This window comes from Elgaria multicarinata, chromosome 8 (assembly GCF_023053635.1).
Source record: "Elgaria multicarinata webbii isolate HBS135686 ecotype San Diego chromosome 8, rElgMul1.1.pri, whole genome shotgun sequence".
In the NCBI taxonomy this organism is placed as follows: domain Eukaryota; kingdom Metazoa; phylum Chordata; class Lepidosauria; order Squamata; family Anguidae; genus Elgaria; species Elgaria multicarinata.
In genome coordinates, this window is record NC_086178.1 from 81,874,268 (window position 1) to 81,899,813 (window position 25,546).

General features: G+C 41.7%; 1 protein-coding gene across 1 annotated transcript in view; it reads right to left on the reverse strand.

The window, feature by feature from the left end:
• Nucleotides 1-25,546, reverse strand: part of DNTT (DNA nucleotidylexotransferase) — a 138,090-nt gene that overhangs the window by 10,702 nt on the left and 101,842 nt on the right. The window contains exons 11-12 of the mRNA XM_063131606.1: nucleotides 14,920-15,183; nucleotides 11,720-11,803 (exon numbers count right to left, since the gene is read on the reverse strand). Coding sequence (XP_062987676.1) covers nucleotides 11,720-11,803; nucleotides 14,920-15,183 — 348 coding nt within the window. The remainder of the gene's footprint in view (nucleotides 1-11,719; nucleotides 11,804-14,919; nucleotides 15,184-25,546) is intronic.

Consider the following 25,546-nt stretch of genomic DNA (forward strand, 5'->3'; position numbering starts at 1 on the left):
ACAAGGAATTATGTAAATTCATATAAGTAATGCTGAATTGAATGTTATGTATCTTTATAAACAGCAGATTGAAGAGAGCTCTGCCCAACTTGTATAATGCAGATAGTAATCCTAATATTTCAGAAACAAAACTGGAGGAGGAGGGGGGGGGATAATGTAACATCATGGTGCTTTGCACTGAAAACAGGGACAGGCCAGTGCCCTGAAGTCTTACAATCTGTTACTTGATCACATTCATCTTTACAATATCAAAGAATGTCGATATGAATAAGACATTAATGAAGAAAGTAAAAGATAGCTCCTTGTTTTGAAGACTGACTTCACCTATATAATGCCTGTTACCCAACAAAACCATCAAATCAAAGAGTTGGAAGGTACCTCAAGGTCATCTAGCCCAATCCCTGCCAGTGCAGAAAATCCACTACTTCACCATCCCTGATCCCATCTAGCCTCAGCTTTAAAACCTCTAATGGAAAACAGTCCACCATCTTTCAAGGCAAGCAATTTCACCAAAGAACAGCTTGTTCTCCCTAATATTGAGTCAAAATCCCTTTTCTTGTCATTTGTACATGTTGGTTTGGGGCCTACCCTCTGTCACAACAAGAAACAAATGTGTTCATTCATCTATGTTGCAGTCCTTCAAACATTTGAATATGGTTATTTAGCCTAGAGAAGACTAAACATGTCCCAATTCCTTCCATCTTTCCCCAAAGGTCTTGCTCTATAGGCCCCTCAACACATCTCTCACTGTCATGGCTTCTGAATCTAGGGCAACAAGGAAGAAGATGAGAGCAAAACTCAGGCAGATTTTCCTGGGAGAGAGCCTTTGGCATCTTCTCCCATGGCCTCCCAGCCAGAGGACATGTCCCAACCACCATCTTCAGTGGAAAACAACCCAGCAGCACTTCCACTTCCTCAACTTCACAAAAGCCAAAGGATAGAAAACCAAGCCAGGGCCCTTAAAGAAACTCAGCTGTCTCCTTCAAGGAGACAGGGTTTAATGTAGTTGACCTTACCTGATGTGATTGTACTGATGTGAAGGTGCTGGTTTTAACCTATAAAGCCTTACATGGCTTGGGACCACAATACCTGTTGGAACACCTCTCCCAACATGAACCTACCTGTACACTACACTCAACATCTAAGGCCATCCTCCGAGTGCCTATTCTGAGGGAAGCTTGGAGGATGGCAACACGGCAGAGGGCCTTCTCAGTGGTGGCTCCCCAATTATGGAATGATCTCCCCGACGAGGCTCACCTGACGCCAACATTGTTATCTTTTTGGTGCCCGGTTAAGACTTTTCTCTTCTCTCAGGCAGTTAACAACATATGCTGATTTTTTAATTGATCCCAGAATAGCTGTTTTAAATCAATATTGTTTTTAAATATATATTGTTTTTATGCTTTTAAATTCCTGTATATCTGTTTTTAATGTTCATTGTATTTAACTTTTGTAAACTGCCCAGAGAACTTCAGCTATGGGGCAGTATATAAATGTAATAAAATAAATAAATACATAAATACTGTGACCTTACAAGATGTGACTTTTTGCCATTTTGTCAGTTTTAGCCCAGTTCTCCATCCCATCAAGATAATTTCCAATCCCGCTTCGGTCTCCTAAAATATTAGCTACCTCTTATAGTTTGGTGTAATCTGCAAATTTGATGAAGAGGAATTCCTTGATCTGAGTCGTACTTAAAGACGTTGAACCACACTGGGTTCAGGACAGAATCCTGTGGCATTCCACTTGTCAAAAATGATTAAAAGTGGCAAAATAAGAATAATGTCTGGGTCCAATTCAAATGCTGGCAGTAACATTCAAAGCCCTAACAGCTTGGGGGCAGGTTATCTGAAGGATCTAAAATCACATGGACCCTAAAATCATCTTCATGGGACTTTTTTCATGAGGCCCTGCCAAAGAAAGTGAAGCAGGTGCCTACCAGGAGGAGGGTCTTTTCTGCAGTGGCACCATGGCTGGGAAATAAGCTCCCTACAATGATTCTCTTGCCGTCTACATTATAGTATTTCTGGCACCAGGTGAAGACTTTTTTATTTTCCCAGTATTTTAGAATTTTAGCATCTTAGTCTTTATTAATCTATATTTTAAATCTGTAAAATCTCTGCATTTCTGCTCGGTTTTATTCTGGTTGTACTTATATATTGCAGTCTTACATATTTTATACTTTAAGCTGTACTTATTGGTGTTAATTTTTATGAAACGCCCAGAGAGCTTCACTATTGGGAGGTATAGAAATGAAATGAAATGAAATGAAATAAATAAACCATATACAACAATAAAAGTCACATAAAATCATCATGGCAAAACCTACAGTAATTTTTGCCAGACAACAAATTTGTAGATGACCAATAGGGACTGGAATCTGAAAATTTAGAAAGTATTTCCCAACAGAAGGAACAGCTTGGATGAAAACAACAGAGGTGGAAGGGAATCAAGGGCAAGTATAGAACTGGAACTGTTCCAGATGTAGTAAAAGATAAAGGCTGAAAGGCAAATGGGATTACAACATGAAATTTGTGTTGGGAGGAAAAGGATTGGAGGCAATTTTGAACTGTATTGTACATAAGATATTTATGTAGTTTCTCTTTGATAGAGCAAGAGTCACCAGGGGTAAACAATTTGATATGCCTCAGGCATTATATTATACAAAGAATGTAAATTTTGCATTTAACTGGCATTTTGTTGTAGAAATATTCACATTACAACGCCTGCTTTAAAGATCTAATCTACCCCTAATCCAGCTACAAATATAATGACAAATAAGTTAGATGGAAAACCATCACTCTTTGAAATGACATTATAACGAAGTCTGATTGAACAAGGAGTTTTCCTAGCATAAGCCATTGACTCTGAGCTCTTGAGAAAAAAATCATGAGGAATGGTATTAAAATATGCAATGGAATTTATTCTAAGCATTCTAAGCATGAATACATTTTGAAGCTAATATGAACCAGAATTATATACCCTAGTTTAATTTTACCACTGGAGAAGTTTCGGAATCAGAAATAAATTCCACTGCATATATTTCTAAAAGGAAAGTTTTTAATGATATCTAATCTATGAAAAGTCATCCTAAGTGAGCTTATGAGACGGAACTGATTTATCTTGCATATGTAAAAACAAAACAAATGCTTTCACAAATTACTTAGCATCCTGAAATCCATGATAACAAAAATGTCTCCAAATCCATCAGATTTATTCTCCACTTTCATGCAAAGTTGTTCATGATATTTATATTGTGTAACTGCCTTGGGCATGATCCTTTCCTGTGCAGTATTCATGGTCAGAGCTATTCTCACAGAATTCAACAGAAATCTGTGCTCCTCCCACTCAGCACATGCAGGCCAACGGCTGTTATGAGAAACTTATGAAACTGATGAGAGTCACATCTCCATATTTAGTGCTTGAAATGAAGGCATTGAGTGCTTATAATGTGTAAAAACAACAACAACACCTTACCCAGACCAGCTAAGGTCCAAATCCATGCACAAGCAGGTTTGCACACAGTGATTCCTACAGGATTGTTCATGTAAATAGTCACACATGCCATTCCAGGGCTGTGCATCACAACCTTCTAAAAAGAAAACTGAAAGTCCTGTCTTTGGCTATACCCCTCCTGCTCTCCCTTCTCCACCAAACATCTTGAGCTTTATTTTATTTATACCCCACCATTCTACCAAAAATAGCACTCAAGGCAGCTTACACAATTATAATTGATTAAAACAATACATTAAAATGCAATAAAAACAGATCAAGTACAGATTAAAAACAGCACCCAGACCAAGAGACCCACTTACAGGCCACTTACTTGAATAAATTGGATTCTTTCCTGCCAGCAGAAGGACAGAGGCGAGCCTAGCCTCCCTCCTCAGTTCCATAGCCTGGGAGTGACCACCGAAAAAACCCTCTCTCAGGTCACCACCAAAAACACCTCTGAAGGCAGGGGCCTCTCCAGAACATGGCAGGCTCACAGGGGAGAAGGTGAATTTTGAGGTGGCCTGGTGCTGTGTTCCCCCTAAACCAGGCGGTTTCACTTACCTGTGGTGGCGTCGGATAATCCCCATGCCAAGGAGGGAGCATGGAGTTTCTAATGGTCAGCCAGATACTGGAGCTCCCCACCCCACTCTCTTCCTGGATCCCGGCAATCAATTGCTGGTCGCCTTCCACCAGGATGCACACACCCATATTGGCCACAGAGTGAGGCCAGATGTCAGAAGAGCTGGGATGATCTTGCTCCCAATGAAAACGTCGGGATAAGTCCCCAACTTTTTTACCACGCAGCTTTGCAGAAAAGCCCCGCAGTCACTGAGAATCTGCAGCTACGTCATATAACTGACACAGTGCAGATTCACAGCCACTGCAGGGCTTTGAGCATGTCTCGGCAGCCCCCTGGTCCCAAAGGCTTTATAAGTCATAACCAGCACTTTGATTTCTGCCCAGAAACAGACAAGTGAAGCTGCTGTAACAATGGAGTCACGGGTCCCTCTCAACAGTCTGGCAATAGCATTCTGGATCAGGCTAGATAGGCAGGGTTTCAGCTATATCTACAAGGTGAAGCCCAGAAGTAAAATCAGTTCATTTCATATATAAGGCTGTTTTGTTTTGTGTTTTTGTGTTTTTTAAAAAATACAATTCAGTGTATATTTATTTATTTATTAGACTGCCTTTCATCATTCTAGACTTCAGGGTGGTATACAAGCACAAAACAATTTAATAAAACATAGGCCAGAGATAACAATTATATGAGCTTTCTGTCTTTCGCAAACCAATGGCACATGCATACTTATGGGGACACCAACTATGTGCATACACATGTCCTTAAATTCCACTGAACTCAATGGTACATGCATTTGCAAAACACCTCATTGGATTGTAGCCACAATTCCAAATGACCATGAGCAAATTAACTTACAACTTTTCAGATGTATTTTCATTTCAAATGAATTGCCAAGAAATGACTAAGGCATGCCAAGAGTATTAGCACCATGGTGGTTCACAGCATGTAAATAAAGCAAAGCATAGTTAAAATATTTTCAGATATAGCTTTTATATGGCGGAGTTATTTTTTTTAAAAAAAAACTTTGATACAGTATTTTAATTAGTTATGTTACCTTATCGGCAGCTTTGAGAAGCCTGTCCCTTTATAGCAAGAGGACCCGAGATGGTATAAACCAATCAAACGCAGAATGGCCTTGGCATAAATACACTGTAGTGAGCTTCAATTATGCAAAAGCCACTCACAGACCTCAGAATAGAGAATCAATTGTCCCAGTACAACCTCTTGTGGTTCTCATGGTTCAAATCACAAGCATCAAGAGTATCTGAGCCAAAGGCAGCCATAGTTTATATGGGCAATGAAGGCTTAGTATGACTTCCAAAGGCCTGCTTGTAACCTCCAAGAGAACTGACTGGGTTTTGCTGGTTTTATGAAGAATCGCTTGGCTAGAGTACAAGATAATACTACAAATGAGAAAGATCTTGGAATTGTTGTAGATCACAAGCTGAATATGAGCCAACAGTGCGATATGGCTGCAAGAAAGGCAAATGCTATTTTGGGCTGCATTAATAGAAGTATAGCTTCCAAATCACGTGAGGTACTGGTTCCTCTCTATTCGGCCCTGGTTAGGCCTCATCTAGAGTATTGCGTCCAGTTCTGGGCTCCACAATTCAAGAAGGACGCAGACAAGCTGGAGCGTGTTCAGAAGAGGGCAACGAGGATGATCAGAGGTCTAGAAACAAAGCCCTATGAAGAGAGACTGAAAGAACTGGGCCTGTTTAGCCTGGAGAAGAGAAGATTGAGGGGAGACATGATAGCACTCTTCAAATACTTAAAAGGTTGTCACACAGAGGAGGGCCAGGATCTCTTCTCAATTCTCCCAGAGTGCAGGACACGGAATAACGGGCTCAAGTTAAAGGAAGCCAGATTCCGGCTGGACATCAGGAAAAACTTCCTGACTGTTAGAGCAGTGCGACAGTGGAATCAGCTACCTAGGGAGGTTGTGGGCTCTCCCACACTAGAGGCATTCAAGAGGCAGCTGGACAACCATCTGTCAGGGATGCTTTAGGGTGGATTCCTGCATTGAGCAGGGGGTTGGACTCGATGGCCTTGTAGGCCCCTTCCAACTCTGCTATTCTATGATTCTATAAATAGGGAGGGTAAACTGAGAGTAAGGAGGATGTTCTAGGAAATCTCATGGTACAGCCCATCACCTTGGTAGACTACCAGCCTACTGGTACAATGTTAGATTTGTATTGCCATCATTATCACAATATTGCATGTGCTTCTACCACTACCTCTTGTGCTGAACGTGTGATTTCTAGACATTTATTTTAAGCAGAAGCACAACCTCTAAGAATGGAGTGCACATGGCAATTGAATTCATCTCCACTTTAAGTGGATTTACACATCAGCCATGTAAACGTGACCCCCTGAATTATGGATCTCCAGCAATTCAAGTTGCCAACTTGGACTGCTGTGTAGAAAGCTTTAATGTGGACAACAATGACTGGTCATTCTTTTTTATGATGAGCGGAGATTATTTTAACACTTGATTTCTAAAGCAGGCCAGGTGCAGAGAAGAACAAATTCCCAGAGTCGAATACGTAATTGCTCTTCTGCCCAAAGAGATTAGCGCTGGGGAAGCACTTAGTAAGTGAAAGAATGTGCATCTGTTTACAATGACTCAGTGGTTAATTGTAGTAATGACTATGCGAACAACACCGATCACATTGGAAATCAATATTATAAACTTGGAATCTTTATGTTTACTTTATAGCTAATCCAGTCATTACTGCAGACATCTAAAGCAAACACTGCAGCTGTACCATGTTTAATTCATCAAGATGTTCTCTCAAGACTGACTGCCTCTCTGTTATCACCACATAATTTTAGCAGAGCATCTGCCAAACTTTAGACTATAGCATCCCGTTTTGTAAAGAACCATTAAAGCCCCTCTTTAGTTGGCAAGGAAAGCCACTTCTGGAATTTCTTTGTAATAAAAACAAAAATGAAACAAAACGTTCGCAGTTGCTGCTGTAAAAACAGCAGCCTTGAAAAACCAGAGTGGCTTATTTGCAGTCTAGGTAAGTGGCAAACATAAAGGCAGTGCCAGCTCCAAGTTTTTGAGGGCACTTGGGCCAGACACCCTCAATTGCCCGCCTCCCTCAGTGAGTCTACCTTCTCACCACCAGCGTCACCAGCTGCTATCGCTCCTTATTATCATTGCTCCCACTGGCTTGCTTGACAGGCAAAGAGATGGTGAGCAAGTAGGCAGCGGCATCTACTGCTCCTCCTTCTCACCACCACTATTGTCAGAACGGGAGGCAAGTGAACAAGCAGGTTGCAATGACGAAAAAGAGACACAAGTCCAACAGGCTCTTGACAGTGAGTGGGCCCCTGCTGGGGTGCGGGCTCTCAGCAAGAGCCCAGCCATGCCTTCCATTGACGCTGGCCCTGCACAAAGACCAGGACCTAAAGCGTTGGAAACCTACTATCTATCAAGTGGTGTGTCCCAGTCTCTGTCCCCCCAAATGCAGCCCCTGAGCTGTCTGAAAATCATTACAGAAAACACGGTGGGAATTTGGAAGGTGGCTACCAGGAGGAGGGCCTTCTCTGCTGTGGCACCCCGGCTGTGGAATGAGCTCCCTAAGGAGTTTCGCTTGGCACCTACATTATATGCTTTTAGATGCCAGGTGAAGACCTTTTTATTCTCCCAGTATTTTAACAGTCTATAAATACATTTTAACTTGGTGTTTTAAATTTGTAATTTTGCATTGCTGCTGTTTTTATTTGGTTGAGCTTTTATCTTGTATTTTATATTATGGTTTTATACTGTTGTTTTATACTTTGAATGTTTTTAATTTTTGTGAACTGCCCAGAGAGCCCCAGCTATTGGGCGGTATAGAAATGTAATAAATAAATAAATAAATTGGAAGTTGCCTCTCCAACTGTGTAAGGAGCCACAGATAGAAAGAAGCACTTGAGAGCACCCAAGTGATTCTTTCCATGCCTCCCATGGGATGGTTACTCCAACTGCAAGAGGAGCCAGTCATCTGTAAGTCCAGCTTCACAGAGGACTGGGTACCACGTCTCACTCTTTCCATTGTTGCTCCCCCAGTCCCCCTGATGGACACACTCCTTGAGGCACCTCACACTCTGCAGAGGTTCCCAGGGGTGGGCAACACACCAGTTTGCTACTGATTTTAATGGTAAACCACTGTGGAAGCCTAAAGCAGCTAAATCTCTCTTGCTTTCAAGTAAGAACTGGCCATTTTAAACTTCCGTAGCAGTACGGAAGTTTAAAATGACTAAATCTTGCTTGAAATCAGGCTTGCTTTGCAGTTTGCTGCTGAGTATTTTTCCTGCTGTGAATTTGGGTGGCTGGAGCAGGGTGGGGGGGTGGGGGCATAGGGGCCGCATCCATGGGAGGAGAAGGCTCTTACAGTCCATGTGCCACTTGTTGCCCACCCCTAGTTTAGAGAGAACTGGTTACCCAAACGCTCAGAATAATCACATGGGATATTGTAAATGGCATCAGCACAACAAGTGGGGGCTTGCTTCTATCAATATGCACATAAACATACATTTACAGCACAATCTCATATGTGTTTATTCAGAACTAAATTCCACCACAAGATGTAATAATATTGGCCACCAACCTGGATGGCTTTGAAGAAGATTAGACAAATTTATGGAGGAAAAAGCTATCAGTGGCTACTAGCCATGGTAGCTACTATATATACTACCTCCAGATGCCTCTGCATACCAGCTGTTGGGGCATGGTGCTATTTCACTCATGTCCAGCTTGCTTGCCACAGGCACCTGGTTGCTACTGTGTGAATAGAATGCTGGACAAGATAGACCCTTAGTCTAACTCAGTACGGCGTTTCTTATGTTCTTCTGGTCACTCACTTCATTGGGACTTACACCCAGGTAAATCTATATAGAGTTGCAGCCTTAATTTAAGAAATTAACACACCATGGCATAAGCATTGATCATTTGAGATTATTCAAATAATTTTCAATCCACATTACCCTCCTAACCAGAGAATGCAAGGAATCAGGCTCTACGCTGCCTTGCACTCTGGAGTGATTTTGCCTCTCCCTCCCCAGCATTAAAACATGGTTTGGCATTACATGTGCCCAGACATAAACCACTGTTAACACAAACCAGGTTCCCTTAAAAGAAGTGATTTGCAAATCCACTTGAAAGGCATGCTTATAAATTAATATTTATAACTATTTATAAATAAATACATAAATCTTCTTGGCTTACAAGGAAGCCATGGTTTGTATTCATCATGATTTTCTTTACTGCATTTGTGATACATCTAGCCAAGGCAAAACTCTTCACAAAATCAAAATAAAGGAGTAGCAGAAAAAGTGTCACTGCTAAAAAGCCAAAACAGAGTGGGTTATATTTGCATATTTAGCATTTTAAGTGCAGCAATTACTGTTTTTACTAAAAACTGGCCTAAAATGCTAGCTTGAATGAAGATATTATTAGATTATCCCTTATGACTGAATTCTCTTCCATTTATACACAGAACAGTATTTTATAAGGTGACACCTAACACTGCAGAAACTTAATCTGCTAGGAGGGCACCCAGGTGTTCAGCTAAAATTACTTTCTTTAGTTTCATAAAATGTGCTCCAGTTATTCAGATACCAAGAAAAAAAGGATATGAAATTACAAATGGCAGAAGCCAGCGGCAACCCAAATAGCATTGGTGCCCTTTAAGGTGAAGCCGTACAGCTAATAGGACACACACTAGATTATCTTGTACCTAGACATTTCCTTAAGAAGACAGTAAAAAGGACTGCATCAAATATTCCACCATATAGAAGTTACTTATGGGCAGGGGATAGAAATTGTTCCCTAAAATATTTTGAGGAACTGGTCACCTTTCTTTCCCTTAGCAGTCCCTGCTTCAATTACTCCCCCCAACCCCCGGGGTTAGACCGTCTCTTTCAGTCCTGCATTACAAACCAAAGTGATCAGCATTCATCAAGGATCAGATAGTGAGTGTGATGACATCATGATCCTATGGTGCCAATTACAGTTGGCTATGTGCTGACATTACACAAGACAAAATCAATTCAGAGCGGGCACAATGGTTTCTGGATTAATTAGATGCGGAGATACTAGCCAATCAGAAGTGTGGGTGCTGTTGCACTGTGTCCTGCTTGTGGGTCCCTGGTTGGCCACTGTGTGAACAGAGTGCTGGACTAGATGGACCTTTGGTCTGATCCAGCATAGCTCTTCTTATGTTCTTATTACAAAACTGCACAGTGAATAACATTCAGTGGTGTGCAACATGATTTGCAAGCAAAATCAATCCGGAGGAGGTTAACGCTTCCTGAAAAGGTGAATGCATTCAAAGCAATCATTTGAACATTGTTAAAGGAAGCTGATATGTTGATGATGATGATGATGATGATGATGACGATGTTACAGTGGAGAATATGTTCATTAACAAGAGTGAGTATGAGGCCTACTAATAAAATACAGAGGGGCCCAAGAGTTCTTTACTAGGTTGTTTGGACGTAGCTCAGTTTCAGGTTGTGTTAAGGATATTCTATCTCACTAACCAAACCCTACTTCTGATCTCTCCCCCTCTCCCGGTCATGCCATCACCCCTTATTCCTTAACTTTATTTCTGTGCTGCCATGATAGTGATCACTTCAAATACCTGGGCCATATCTTTACAACAGTGGGGTGGGTGGGAATGGTAGCATAGAAATAAAGAAAAAGAAAATAAAGGGGGGAAATGGCTATAAGCAGGGGATACCAGTGGGCTATGCACAGAGGATGCAACATCACTCACATTCAAGATCTGAATCTAGCTTGAACCTACAAGCACACCCATCCTTATTGTCAAGAACATTCCTACTAACAATAACAATAAACTCTCATTGTTTCTTGGCAAGTGACTTCACTTCCCTACAACAACATCAACAACATCAAATAAGTGTTCTCAAAGCAGACAGGAACATAAGAACATAAGAAGTGCCCTGCTGGATCAGACCAAGGGTCCATCTAGTCCAGCACTCTGTTCACATAGTGGCCAACCAGCCATTGGCCAGGGACTAACAAGCAGGACATGGTGCAACAGCCATGTTCCCCAGCAACTGGTGCACACAGGCTTACTGCCTCAAATACTGGAGATAGCACACAACCATCAGGGTTAGTAGCCACTGATAGCCTTCGCCTCCAGGAATTTATCCAACCCCCTTTTAAAGCCATCCAAATTGGTAACCATCACTACATCTTGTGGTAGTGAGTTCCTTAATTTAACTATGCACTATACGAAGAAGTACTTCCTTTTATTTGTCCTGGATCTCCCACCAATCAGCTTCATGGGATGACCCATGTTCTAGTATTTTGAGAGAGAAGAACGAAGGGGAAACTAAGATCTCCCGTCCATCTGCAAACGCAAATAAAAATTCCTGCTCATTTGCACTTTTTGTGTAGTGCTGCTTTTGTGAAATATCTCAAGGTAATTGCTAACTGACCTTCAATTAACATAGCAAGAAGAGGTCTGTTTGCTGTGGCTAGTTTTCGAGTGGTACATTTTCTGCAGAAAGGACTGGAAGTTATTGTTTGATATGACTGACAAGCCAAAGCCAAAACAGACAGCACACAACATAAAGGAAATTTGATGATTGCAGCAACGACATTTGAGGGGGAAAGGACAATACCTTAGTTTTATCATATAAAGCGTGGTTATCCAACATCATTTTCTTTTCATGGGTGGCATATCTCCGCAGGTCACGCTCAAATTGCTGCACACACACAAAAGTCTAAGTGTTACAATAACAAACGAAAAAGGATTATCTAACCAGCTAAAAGGACACCCTTTAATGTTTTCAATTTTAAGTATTAAAAAGTATTCACAGCACTGGATTTACTAAAGACCGGTATGGAAACTTGCTTCCCTAGCTTGAAACTGATGCGTGCAACAGATCTGTACCAGTTGCAACTGCTTTAAAATACTGGAACAGGAATGATCCCTTAAAGCTGGTATTAAGGCAGAGTCACCATTTACAAGGAAGTCTGTCAGGTCCCCATTACTGAACAGATAACATTAAGAAATATGAAATTGCAATCATACATTACCCTCTTCTCTATAATGAATGTAGCTTGCAGCTCGTGCGAGTTCCATAATGGATGCTCACCCAGAGGGACTGTTTTTTTGACATGCAATACTACATCACATTAGCTTTGTCTGCTACTAACTGCCTTGCTGATTGTTATAGTTTTATAAGAAGAGATGGTTTAATTTAAACATATACTGGACTCCATTTGCTAGTGACTCATACAATTTGTCTGAGTCGAAAAAGCTTAGGTGTTTGCACTTTTTCAATGAGCGCAGAAGTTTGCAAAGCGCTTGGAGGAAGCTTGCCTGGAGGCATCTAAAAAGAAGGAACACACTGCGCACAATGTTGTGTTCAGTTTTACAGGGCAATCCTGTTGGAGTCTATTCAGAAGTAAATCGCATTGTGTTTAATGAGGCTTACTCCTAGGATTGCCACATTCATTTACACTACCTTGGGGGGTCCAACACTGCGCATGCTGATGCCACCAATGCCCATAGAACACCCCTTTGGGGTGGGGGATGGTGTCCACCCCCGCCATGCCTCGCTAATAATAATAATAATAATAATAATAATAATAATAATAATAATAATACAGAGGCCAGGCCTGCTGCAAACCTAAGTGCCAATGTCCAGCACCATTTTTGTTTCCCCATAATGCCTCTGGGCCTCAGAGACATTTGTTATGAAAGAAAAAATGGAGGGTGGCTGCAGGCTGGGGCTTTGCTCTGAAGCCAGGCCTGCTGCAAACCTAAATGCCAACCTCTGGTGCCATTTTTGTTTTCCCATAATGCCTCTGGGACCCAGAGGCATTTCTATCAAAGAAAAAATGGAGGGTGGCTGCAGGCTGGGGCTTTGCTCTGAAGCCAGGCCTGCTGCAAACCTAAATGCCAACCTCTGGTGCCATTTTTGTTTTCCCATAATGCCTCTGGGACCCAGAGGCATTTCTATCAAAGAAAAAATGGAGGGTGGCTGCAGGCTGGGGCTTTGCTTTGAAGCATGCAGAGCTGCCTAAACAAGAAGGCAAAGGTACACTGAGGGTCCGGTGGGGGATGGAGCTTTGTGACGGGAGGGGAGGGCAGAGTAGGAAAGGAGGACGGAGGAACATGTGTGTGGGCAAGGGGGCTTTAGTTGCCAGTGTGGGGTGCCTGATCAGGACCCCAGCATGGGGGATAGAGGGATATAAGCTTTGCCTCCTGCTGTAGACCCAATCAGATTGGGGAGGGCATGTTGACATCTGCATTGCAAAAAGAGATCTCACTGGGACGTCTTTTTGCAATGCAAATGGCAGGTGTGAGGTTGTGATCTGAAGCTGGACAGCATTGGAAAGTGGGGGTTAGGGTTAAAGCTCCCCTACCCCCCCCCCCCATGTTAGGGTCCTGATTCAGATCGTAGGCCCCATGGCGGCAATTTATATTGCAAAAAGAGGTCCCAATGAAACAAATGGGACCTCTTTTTTCTATGCAAGATGCAGGCACACACACACACACACACACCCAGATTGGTTCTGTAGCGGAAAGGGGCCACAGCCCCTGGTAGTCCTGATTCAGATTGGAGGATCACACTGGAAATTTTTGACATTTGTGAATGTCCTTATCCCCATAGCAACTATGTTGTGACTTAACATTCCCATGGAAGCCATTTTGTGAAGGCGCCCACAGCACATTCTCAAAATTCAAAATGTGCCCTTAGACACCAAAAGTTTGGATACTCTTGACATACTCTATCTGGACAGGAGTCTTAAAGGGACTTATAAGACACACCATTTCCGGATAAAATGGGGTAGTGGGGAAGACACATTACAGGTGATCTCTTCCTTCATTAAGTTAATTAAATCATTCTATATTCCCCTTTATTTAATACGATTTCAAGGTGTACAACATATGCAAAACTATAAAATACAATAGAACAATAAGCTGAGTAGACAACCATAAATTAAAAACAATAATTTTGAGGGGTTTTTTTATTATTTATTTATTTAAGGTTACTTTTGATGCTTTTATTAACGGAGATTAGAAAGTTGTTCAAAGTTGTTTTTTGATGTATGTTGTCTTCATGTATATTGTCCATTGTCTGTTTTTATGGTTTAAATTTTTGTATATCATTTTGATCTTTTGTAAACCACCCAGAGGGCAGTATAGAATAATAATAATAATAATAATAATAATAATAATAATAATAATAATAATAATAATAATGCATTTTTAAAGGGACAACAAAATTGCTGCTCAAGCACCTCTTCTCATCAGCTGTCTCAAAGAAGTTTTCTAGTTTTCGTGGTCGTATAGAAAAAATTGAAAATGTTCAAGTAAGGGTTTCCACAATCTCAGGAAAGGAAAATGTATATTTCATGGTTCCCAGTGGTCCTTCGTTTGCAACAAATATTTCAAATTCTACAAAATTCCTGTGTGCTGAAGATATATAAATTGGGGTTTCCTGTATGTGTAATTTGAACTTCTAAACAGCTGGATTTCCTAATAATTTCTTAAATATTTTTTATAACACAGCAAAACCCAATACTAGGAACACTATGGTATAATGGATACTGCATTGAACCTGGACTAAGGAGATCTGGGTTCAAATCCCTGATGAGCTTATGAAGTTCACTGGGTAGATTTGGTCAACTTACTATTTCTCAGCCTACTCATGGGATAAAATGGCACTCTGAACTCTTTGGAAGAAGAATGAGAACAGGGGAAGACCTCCAGAAAAGGAAAACTTTTCAAATCAATGGAACTGCAAACTATGCTGCAATATCAAAATTAAGATAGCATTCAAAAAAAGGAGGAAACCAAGTTACTTACCCTAGATCCGGTCCATCCTAACAGAGCATATGCATATTGTTCAAAGGGGCTTACAACCAGGTCTACACGAATTGCTTTCCAGTCTTTCATTTCTTCCTCAGCAGAAGCAACTGATTTAATGGAACTGCCAGGGCCCACCCTTTCCTTGTTTAATTTTAAAATTGCAAAGCATTTCTGAAAATGATCTAAAGCATCGACATTTCTGCTGGGCCGCTTTGTCTTTTCAAACGTTGATTCAATAAGATCGTAGTATAAGAGCAGTCCCTAGAAAGAACACATAGTTCACAGTTCATTACATTAATTCGTTAATAAGCCAACATATAACTCACGAGCAGATAAAATGCAGTCACTTCGGAAACAAAATTAGAAGATCAGCAATGTAGTGCAAATAATAATTTGTCTAGGCATTACAGCCAGGCTTAGGTGTGGTTCATGTGGTAGTGGTGGTGGGGCTTTTGATATAGCTGGATCCCACACCATTTCAATAACAGCTATTGAAAGAAACCATGAAAGTCAGGCAAAATGCACACTGACTTCTGGTATCAGCATCACCGCTCCCTTAGTGACAGCGAAGTTGTTGGTGGAAGGAATCACACCCATACCCATGTGTTTCCTCCTTACAGATGCTACTGAATAGTATGGGACAAAGGAACTCGGATTCTACTCCAGCAATCCAGGAATGAGGCCTTTAATAGCCTAAGAGAAAAATCTCCACGAGATATAAGGAGGTAGAATACTTTTCCAGAAATTATTAAAATATAAATTCTTGTGCTTTGTTGGGTAATAGATATCCAGGTATCCTAATACAAGTGTGTCCAGAAGGCGATCCCTAAGTAAAAGCTTCCAAATTAGATGTTAGCATCAGAGAGAGACTGGAAAGAGCGATTCAAAAAATTCAGGTGAAATACAGCATTTCTCTACCACCGTAGTAAGGAACATGCAGACCACAGCCTGTAGGCAAACAAAAAGGTCGTGTTTATACAGTTCACAGACTCTTGTCATGGAACTCCAGGTTTTATTTAAGTACAAAAATAACGGCATAATTTATCATCAGAGTTACACAGAACATTATAGCTCATTCATTTCCATGAGCTGAATCACACTGAGTTATCTGATAGAGCTCTGGATTTCAAGCCCTTGAGAACACAGAAGATTATATATGTAAGATCTTGCAAAATAAACATAACAAATATAATCTCAAATTTGTAGTACTTCCAGTTAACACAACCTGGAGATCCATTTCCATATTTATTTTTTTTTAGTGGCTGGTACAAAGTTTCTTTCAGGTTTTCTCATATTTGAGTTTAGAAAAGTAAAAGTGTAAGCGTGTCAACCATCCGTAGATTGGCAAACACATTCCAGCAGTAGTATGCAAGTGATGTTAATTATAGGGTTGGATCCAGACCAAGGGCCTTGCTAGACCTACCTTAAAATCGGAGCATGTGGAGGGGCCAGCCCGCACTAGAAGTAGCACGGGCTGTCGCTCCTATCCACACGTCGACGCAACAGGGTAAAGGAAAGCCTCGTCGTGTCGGCCATTTTGTTTTATATCTTAAAGGGGCCATGTGCGCAGGAGTGCACCAATGATAAAGGTAGGATTTTTTTAAAAAAGGGTTCCCCGCTCCCCCTGCCCCCAATTTCCCCCCCGGCCACGATCCCCTCGCCCGCTCATGATCTCCAATCCCCCCTTCCCCCCTGGCTCCGTTCCCCCCCCCATCTCCCCACCTTGCCCTGATGGACGCAGCACTCCTGTGGAGCACTGCACGCCATCCACCACTTTTCCCAGCTACTCATGAGTAAATGCGGTAGCCAGGAAAAGCGGCGGAACGGGCTACACGCCCACGGTCTCAGGCTGAGCCCGAGACTGCAGGAAATACCAGGCCACAAATGGTGCCGGTTATCCCGGGCCAAGGGAGGGTTGACCCCTGCCTGACGATGGGATCCCCTGTGCGTCATCTGGATGCACAGGGGCCGGCCCAGGGCTCGCAAGGGCTAAACGCTGGTCTAGCAATGGCCCAAATCATACTTAGAGAAGACTCACTGAAATCAATGGCATGTAAGTAAGACTAACTTAAATCCCATTAATTTCAGTGGGTCTACTCTAAATATGACTAAGGGGGGATCTACACTACTGCTTTTAAAACGCTTTAAAGCGCTTTGAAAACGTTTTGAAACCTGTATATGCAGTGTGTCCTGAGCCCCAACAGTTGTCAAAACTGTTATAAAGCGCTTTAAAGTAGTAGTGTAGATCCCCCCCCCTAGTCTGGATTCAACGCATAGGGATTTCAAGCTGATCTTTACCATGTCATTTCTAGAGACTTATTTAATGTTTGCTCCCTATTTTTCCTGTCTGTTGCATATTTTGTTGGATATTTGTATTAGCTCAGAATGTTATTTTCAGAATCTCAATTCTGCTACACATTGCATTATTTGGATGCATCTAGGGGCAACATCTTGTTGTTCTTTTTTTAAATTTTAGCTGCAATATCATTGATATACAACAATTGGTGATTTTATTCACTTCGCTTCTGGTTTTGTGGGTTGGACCCATCCACAGAACACCATACTCCCTTTGGTTTACTCCAGGTATTTAGAAGCCCATTAAATAACTTAGCAATAAAACTCAGCTATGAAACATTCTTTTCCCCTTGTTGATTGAATAATATAACTCAAGTAGATACATTTTCAGAATTTGCCGTTGGTGCTGGGTAGCGAATATGATGAGAAGGGCATTTCAGGAATAAATGCCTTAAAGTTATTCTTTATTGCCTTCCCATCAGTAAGAGGCTTAGCAATTTGTAAAGGTAAGTAGGAAGAACATATAAAGACGATCAACTTGCAAATAACCATATCAATGTTTTTTTTTTAAAAAAAATGCAATTAGGGAACAGTTACAGGGATGCTGACTTCAGCAAGCAATTGAAATCTGACTCAGAGTCAGAATGCCACTTTAAAATAATAATCAAGGCCTAGGAGTATATCCACTGGGAAAACATTTCTGATTAACCTAATTTGACGAGGCACCGGACAATACCCTTGTTTCACATAATGCTGCTGAAACAGCATTTGTCTAGGTTGCAAACAGGGCTTTTTGGTGAAGGCAGTTAACACTGAAAATCTTAAAACGCCCTAATCTGAATATTATAAGCTACAGAACATAAAGTAAACTGCACTCAGAGTCAATTGTGCAAGCATCTATGGGCCAAAACATAAATTACATCTATATCTAGCAGCTATATCTTAATAATAATAATAATAACAACAACAACAACAACAAAGCCAGATCTACACCTTGAGTCAAATCATTATTTTTCTCATCATGGAAACACTCTTGCTATATATCCCTCTTGCAGGATATGCAATGACATTTGTTGTGGTATTTTGATAAACTGGACCAGTGGGGCAAGGGCAGAGGGGGCTTTAAAATGCTCCCAGATAGGAAGGTCCTGGGAAACCTGATGGAATTTTCCCATTTCCGGGATGTTCAGTCAGCCTCAGCTGCATTGTGAAAGAGCAGTTCAACAGGCTCTTTCTTTTATAATTTGCCTTCCCTCCCCCTAAGCAATGTGATTGGAGTGGGGACAGATTGGAGACTATGGGTATTGGTTAGCCACAGATGTCAATCTCAAAACTACCCCTCCCTCACCCCTCAGTGTCTTCCTAATATGGAAGTGTTCAGTTAGCCATCCATCAACATGAAATGAGCCCTTATGTCACCTAAATACCTTCAGATACCTACAGATCCATTCGGGGCTCCGAATGATCTTCTAACTGCACCGTGGGTTTCTGACGGTTTTGAAACCACCCCCTAACCGCCCCACAATTTTTTATGTCTGTTGGAGGTCCGTCAGACCTCTGGATTTTCGGTGCGGAGCGCCTATTATTGATCTGTCTCCAGCTATGAGGCTTTTATCGATATATGACAAAGACAATGACAAGCTACAAAACAAAGAACTCTACTGACTTTCTTTTGGGCAACAGCCCTGATGGAAATTGCAACCAGCTGGAAAGGAACAGACAAACCCACATTACAGAGATGGTACCTCAGAGTTTGAGCAATCACACTTACAGAAAAGCTGAGCCAAGTCAAAAGAGCAACCAGGAATGTTAACTATAAACAAGACTTCTATGCAACTTGGCATCAATTTATAACATGCATGATTAGGCACAAGGAAACATTAAAACACCAGAGACCCATGGTCAATTATGGAGAGAATTGTTAGGATAATAGGATATGATTGGAGTAGGATAAATGAATAGAGTAGAGGCAAGGCAATCTCTCCATTGTAATGTAGGATATTGAAGACAGATAGTAGTCAATGAATTCCCAAGTTGTCTTATTGTTAATTAATGTTTTATTTGTTAAAAATCAATTTTAAAAAAAGAAGTAAGCAGGACTGAATCACAAAGCAATTCTTCCTCTGGCCCTGGCCACTCTCCCTGGTAGGGAAAAAGCTCTTATCTCTCATCAGAGAGGAGAGTTTTTCCATGTTGAGCACTGAGGAAAGGAACTGCTCATCAGAGATAAGAGCTGCCAGGAAGAAGCTGGCAGGCCAAATAATAATAATAATAATAATAATAATAATAATAATAATAATAATGGTGAGCTATTTCCAGAAACCAAAGGATTCCTAATATCTATACAGGATCAAGTTATAGCAACCAAGAAGTACCAAAAACACATCATAAAAGATAACAATGTAACAATAGACCTATGCAGGAAATGCTGCCAATGTCAAGAAACAATAAACCATGTAACAGGAGGATGTAAAATTCTGGCAGGAATGGACATACAGCTGCAAAAATAATTCACCAACAACTGACCATCAAATTCAATCTTATCAAACAACCTACACCATACTATACATAATCACCCGAAACAATCTTTGAAAATGTAGATCATGAAATATACTGGGACAGAATAATTCATACTGACAAAACAATACCTTGCAACTGACCAGACATAACAGTCATAGACAAAAAAGAAAAACACACATACCTCATCGACATAGGAATATCGAATGACAACAATGTTGTTGAAAAGGAAGAGGAAAAGAGAGAAAAATATATACCAGTGGCCATGGAAGTCAAAGAATTATGGCAACAGGAAAAGGACATAATTATTCTGTTAGTCACATCAGTCACCAGCATCACATCAAAAAAACTATACAGAAAACCTTCAGAAACTGGGCCTACCAAAATACATCTACACCAACATCCAGAAAGTAGTCATAATTAAAACATGCTCAGTTGTCAGAAAATTCCTGAATCTGTAAAAGACAGCATGACTTGGCAAAGCCCTTCATGTCCATCTAGAAAAACTGTCACAAGTGAGAAGATTATATATATAATGAAATACATAAAACTGATTAAAACATATAAAACCAATACATTGTTAAAATAACAGCCAGACTTCTTAAAATTCGACTGGGTAGCCCTGCTAGAAGATATCAGTCTTTTTAGCTTTTTTATATTCAGAAAGACTGTTGAGTTGGCGAATCTCTCCCAGCAAGCCATTCCACAGTCTGGGAGTGGCAGAAGAGAAGGTCCTCTGGGTAACAGTTGTCAATCTAGTTTTTGCTGGCTGAAGTAAATTCTTCTCAGAGGATCTGAGTGTGCAGGGCGGGTTGTAAGGGAGAAGGCGATCCCACAGGTAACCTGGACCCAAACCATTTAAGGCTTTAAAGGTGATAACCAACACTTTGTACTTCACCCAGAAACTAATTGGTAGCCAGCGTAGTGATTTTAAAGCTGGAGTAATATGGTCACCCCTAGATGGACCGGTGACCAACCTGGCTGCCATATTTTGCACTAGTTGAAGTTTCTGGAACAGGCGCAAAAGTAGCCCTATGTAGAGCACATTCCAGAAGTCAAGCCTCAAAGTTACCAGTGCATGCACTACCGTCTTTAGGTCTTCCAACTCTAGGAAGAGGCGCAGCTGGCGTATCAGCCAAAGCTGATAGTAGGCACTCCTGGCTGTCGCATCTATCTGGGCTGTCATTTGGAGCGCCAAATCCAGGAGCACCCCCAAGCTGCAAACACAGTCTTTCAGGGGGAGTGTAACCCTATCCACAACTGGTTGACACACTTTTGACAGTAAGCACCTCCATCTCGTCTGGATTCAGCTTCAGATTCTTTTTCCTCATGCAGCTCATTACCACCTCCAAGCATACATTCAGAGGAAACACACTATCCTTAGCTGACGCTGCTGTCAAAAGCATAGAAAAGTATATTTGGGTGTCGTTGGCATACTGATAGCACCCTGCCCCATGCAGGATCTCTCCCAGTGGTTTCATGTAGATGTTAAACAGCATTGGGGATTGGATGGGGCTTTGTGGTACACCATACAACAGCTCCTTCTTTGAGGAGCAGCTATCCCCAAGCATCACTATGTGGAACCTCCCGGAGAGAGGACTGGAACCACTGCAGCACAGTGCCCCAGATTCCCAAATCTCCCAGGCATTCCAGAAGGATACCATGGTCAATGGTATCGAAAGCCGCTGAGAGGTCCAAAAGCACCAGCAGGGACACACTCCCCCTGTCAATGCTCAAACATAGATCATCCACTAAGGCGACCATAGCTGTCTCAACTCCGTATCCTGCCCTGAAGCCGGTTTGAAATGGGTCTAGAAAATCTGTCTCATCCAAAACTGCTTGGAGTTGGAAGGCAACTGCCCTCTCGATCACCTTGCTCAAAAACAGAAGATTTGACACTGATCTGTAGTTATTAAGGTCAAGGGGATCCAGGGAGGGCTTTATTAGAAGCAGCCATACTACCACTTCTTTTAAACATGGTGGACAACTCTCCTCCTGAGAGATGCATTAATAACATATTGTAGTTGTAATCTGACTGCATCTCCTCCCTGGATGACCCGGGAGAACCCCTCTGGACTGGGCTGGGCTGGAGGCTCCCCATGTCTCGTATAATAAAGCATGTAATAAACGGGATGTGATATGAATGTTAAGATTAAGGGACAGACTGTGCTTGGTTAGCCTGGGTTTAAAACTTAATGGCCTAGCTGGGGATAAGCTAGATTCCTCCCTGCATTGGCCACTTTGGCTTGGATGCCTTCCAGTCACATTCAATAAAGTTCTGGCCTCCAAGTTCCAGAGCCTTGCATTTATTTCATCCATTATTTCAGCTGCCACAGCAAACACAGGCATATTAACCATCCAAGACATGATAAATAATTAGCAGCTGCTATATACTTCAGATCATGTTCTATAATTTCTCACCAACTAGATTTTGCATGTTAAAATTTAAAAAAGGTCTAGCGAGGCATCTCTTAACATTAGTAATATCCTCAAGCATGCTAGTGCCTCAACCAGTATAAGATGGCAGCATTCCAGTGACACCCAGAGATGTTGTACCAGCTGAAGATCTGACCTAGAGTCTCCTTCTAGCATAGTTTGACAAGCACAAATGTATCCATCTTTAGACAGCTGCTAAATCAGTCGGCATGAGTGATACTGTAATTGTTTCACATAGCAGGAAACTACTGTTCTAGCAACAGGAACAGGAGAAAATTATTAGCCTGGAAAAATTACAAACGGCATAATTTTAGGGTCCATATAATGTGCAGGGCTTAAACTGTCATGTAAGTGTTCTTTTTCAGTGACCAAGATACAGCCTTACCCAAAATTGATTGTGCTGCTACCCTATTTTGAGTGTGGGCAGGGGGAAAATATTGTTTTCAATAGCAAAGCTACTAAGATGACCAAAAAAAGAGAGCCTTTTGTTATCACTGGATTTTTAGACCAGCCATTCAATTAGGTATGAAGCCCTTTCTCCTTCCACCATTCACCCCAAGGAGGTCAGGAATTAAGAAAATCTGTTCTAATTTAAGACAGGGCAATTTACTTGTCCTTTCCATTATCAACACAGGGAGTGTGTGGTGGAGCCTCTAATTGGGTTCAGGCAGCTGATGAGGAGCGGGGAGCAAATTATACACACTGTCTTATATGGGATAATAAATTAGCCAAAACTTTATTAAAAACAGTATTGATGGAGGCATAGATTGTGGATCCTGGCCTGCATACCAAGAGTGCTGGTGGTGAGTAGCAGGGCCAGGGTCTCATTGTGGCACAGGCCGCTAATGTGAACACCTTTTCCACTGTCCAGGATGTGACCCATGCTGGGTCAGTTTTGGTGCCATACACCCATAATCTCTTTTGGTGTTTGCTACCATGGGGAAGTAGGAGCATAATCCTGCTCTCCCTCACAAATGGATCCAGCCTGTTTTTATCTGGTTGAGCTTTTAAATTGTATTTTATATTATGGTTTTATACTGTTGTTTTATACTTTGAATGTTTTTAATTTTTGTGAACCGCCCAGAGAGCTCCGGCTATTGGGCGGTATAGAAATGTAATAAATAAATAAATAAGCCCAATGCCTATCACACCTATCTAGTTGTGACACAAACATTAACTACTGAAGCAACCACAACAGCTATAGACATTACAGAGCAACCCATTTACAACCAAGACAGTCTTGCAATTAGGAAGGCAAAAAAAAAAAAAAAACTGCAGTTTTGCCAATTTTTTATGCTGGCCAAAATTTCTTCCCAGTCCTGTTAACCAGAAACTAAGCCCTGTCCACTGCAAGTCATATTGCTACCATCAGTGGTTGGTCGGGGGAAGACAGTGGCAGCAATGCCAAAGCTGCCTTGGAGACTGCCTTGGAGACTTATAGGCCTCAGGCAGACCAGAGTGCGAATGATGGGGAAAGTTCTCGCGCTGGTTTGTGTCATTTGGCCACGCCCCCGTTGGGACCACAATAGCCCTTCCACATTGCAACCTTCAGCTGAGAAGCCACGCCCTTGCCAGCCTCCCGCTTTCCTCGCCACCAGACCTGGTAGCAATCTACACTGGTGTTATTCTAACGTTTTGAATGGGTTACTGTGACGCAGAGCGTCACGTGACCCTGGGTCTCCAACATTGTAAATGAGTCGTAGTTACAGGTTCTATTTCTTAGTTCCAGTGTGGCTACAGATTCATGTGCCTCGTCCTACCGGTAATTCTCCTCTCCCTTTCTCGGAGCTGCTGGGTTTGCTCCGCCCACTTCCTGTTCTCCTTCCTTCACCCCGTTTGCTATCTTATCTGCTACAGCAGATAAATCACACCAGCGTTATACTGTGCAATCACTGACAATTGCATGCAAAGGACTCTGAAGTTTTCCACCTTAGAATCTGCTTTTATTGTGAAGTACTCCCATGCATCCTGCCTTAAAATTTGAATCAAATTGGGTCATCGGTTGATTTTTTATGATTTTTTTTTAACATTTCCCCCCTCTTTGCAAAGGAGCTGAGGAGCGCTCAAAGGATTGCTGCAGCTCCATGCAGGAAAATTAACAAGGGTCCAAAGTCCAAAACTCATGACCAGCGGGGCTTAAATGCGGCTGCTGCTAAAACTTTTCAATTTGGTCTCCTATCCCAACCCTGACCAGACCCAACCCTGCTTAGCTTCTGCAAAGTGGCTGGCTCCTATGCACTCAGGCTATTCCCCAGGACCTGCATTAAGATGTTTTGGGAGGAGGTTTGTGTGTGTGCTTATGACTATTGCCCTGCACTGCTGGCTAGGAATGAGGCAGGCAGTGGGCGGAACAAACCCAGCAGCTCTCAGAGAAGAGGGAGGGAGAACAACGAAAGGATTTAACAATGTGCCCTGCAGTAACGTTACAGCTACAGAGAACCGATACAGAGAACCACGTTAGAAAGTGACACTAGCAACATTATAAGACTAGTGTAGATCTGGCCCTGCACACCCCCACAACTCCAAGCTCCCCGGAACACAGCTTTAAAAAATGACAACACTTAAATTAGGACTGCAGTGAATTTAAAACTGAGATGGCAAATTTCAACACAGTTCCAATAAATTAAATTATTTTATATTGCATGGCCAGTTTTGCTTGAGCATTACAGGCATTGCTCTGTTCAAGCCTTCCCCAAGCTGGCACCCTCCAGATGTGCTGGACTAAATCTGGCTAGGCCACACTGGCTGGGGATGCTGGGGATTATAATCCAACTCAACAGATTTGGGAAGAGTGCTCTATCCATTGCGGAGAGAGTTGTAGAGCATGACTATCATGGATATGTGTAATAATTCTGGGTAGAAGAATTTCCTATAACATCAGCCTTAACAAAAGAAGGATGAGAGATGGATTGGGGAGGAACAGGAGAAACGTTTCTGGATTGACACTTCTATATCCTGCATTTACTTTGTCCCTAGCATGTGGTTCTCCAAGTATAGGCCAAGGGAAAAGGCATTTTTCTAGTGGATGTTCATATTGGAATTAAACCCAAGAATTTGAAAATATTAACAAAGCCAAACCAAAACTGACTTCAATTTTTAATGGTCTGACTTTAATGGTCAACAAGGGTGTGTGGGGGGGAATTAAGAGCCATAGACTATTAGGGTGACCATAAGAAAAGGAGGACAGGGCTCCTGTATCTTTAACAGTTGTATTGAAAAGGAAATTTCAGCAGGTGTCATTTGTATATATGGAGAAACTGGTGAAATTCCTTCATCACAACAGTTAAAGCTGCAGGAGCTATACTAGAGAGACCAGATTTAAAAGAGGGCAGGGCACCTGCAGCTTTAACTGTTGTGATGAAGAGGAAATTTCCCC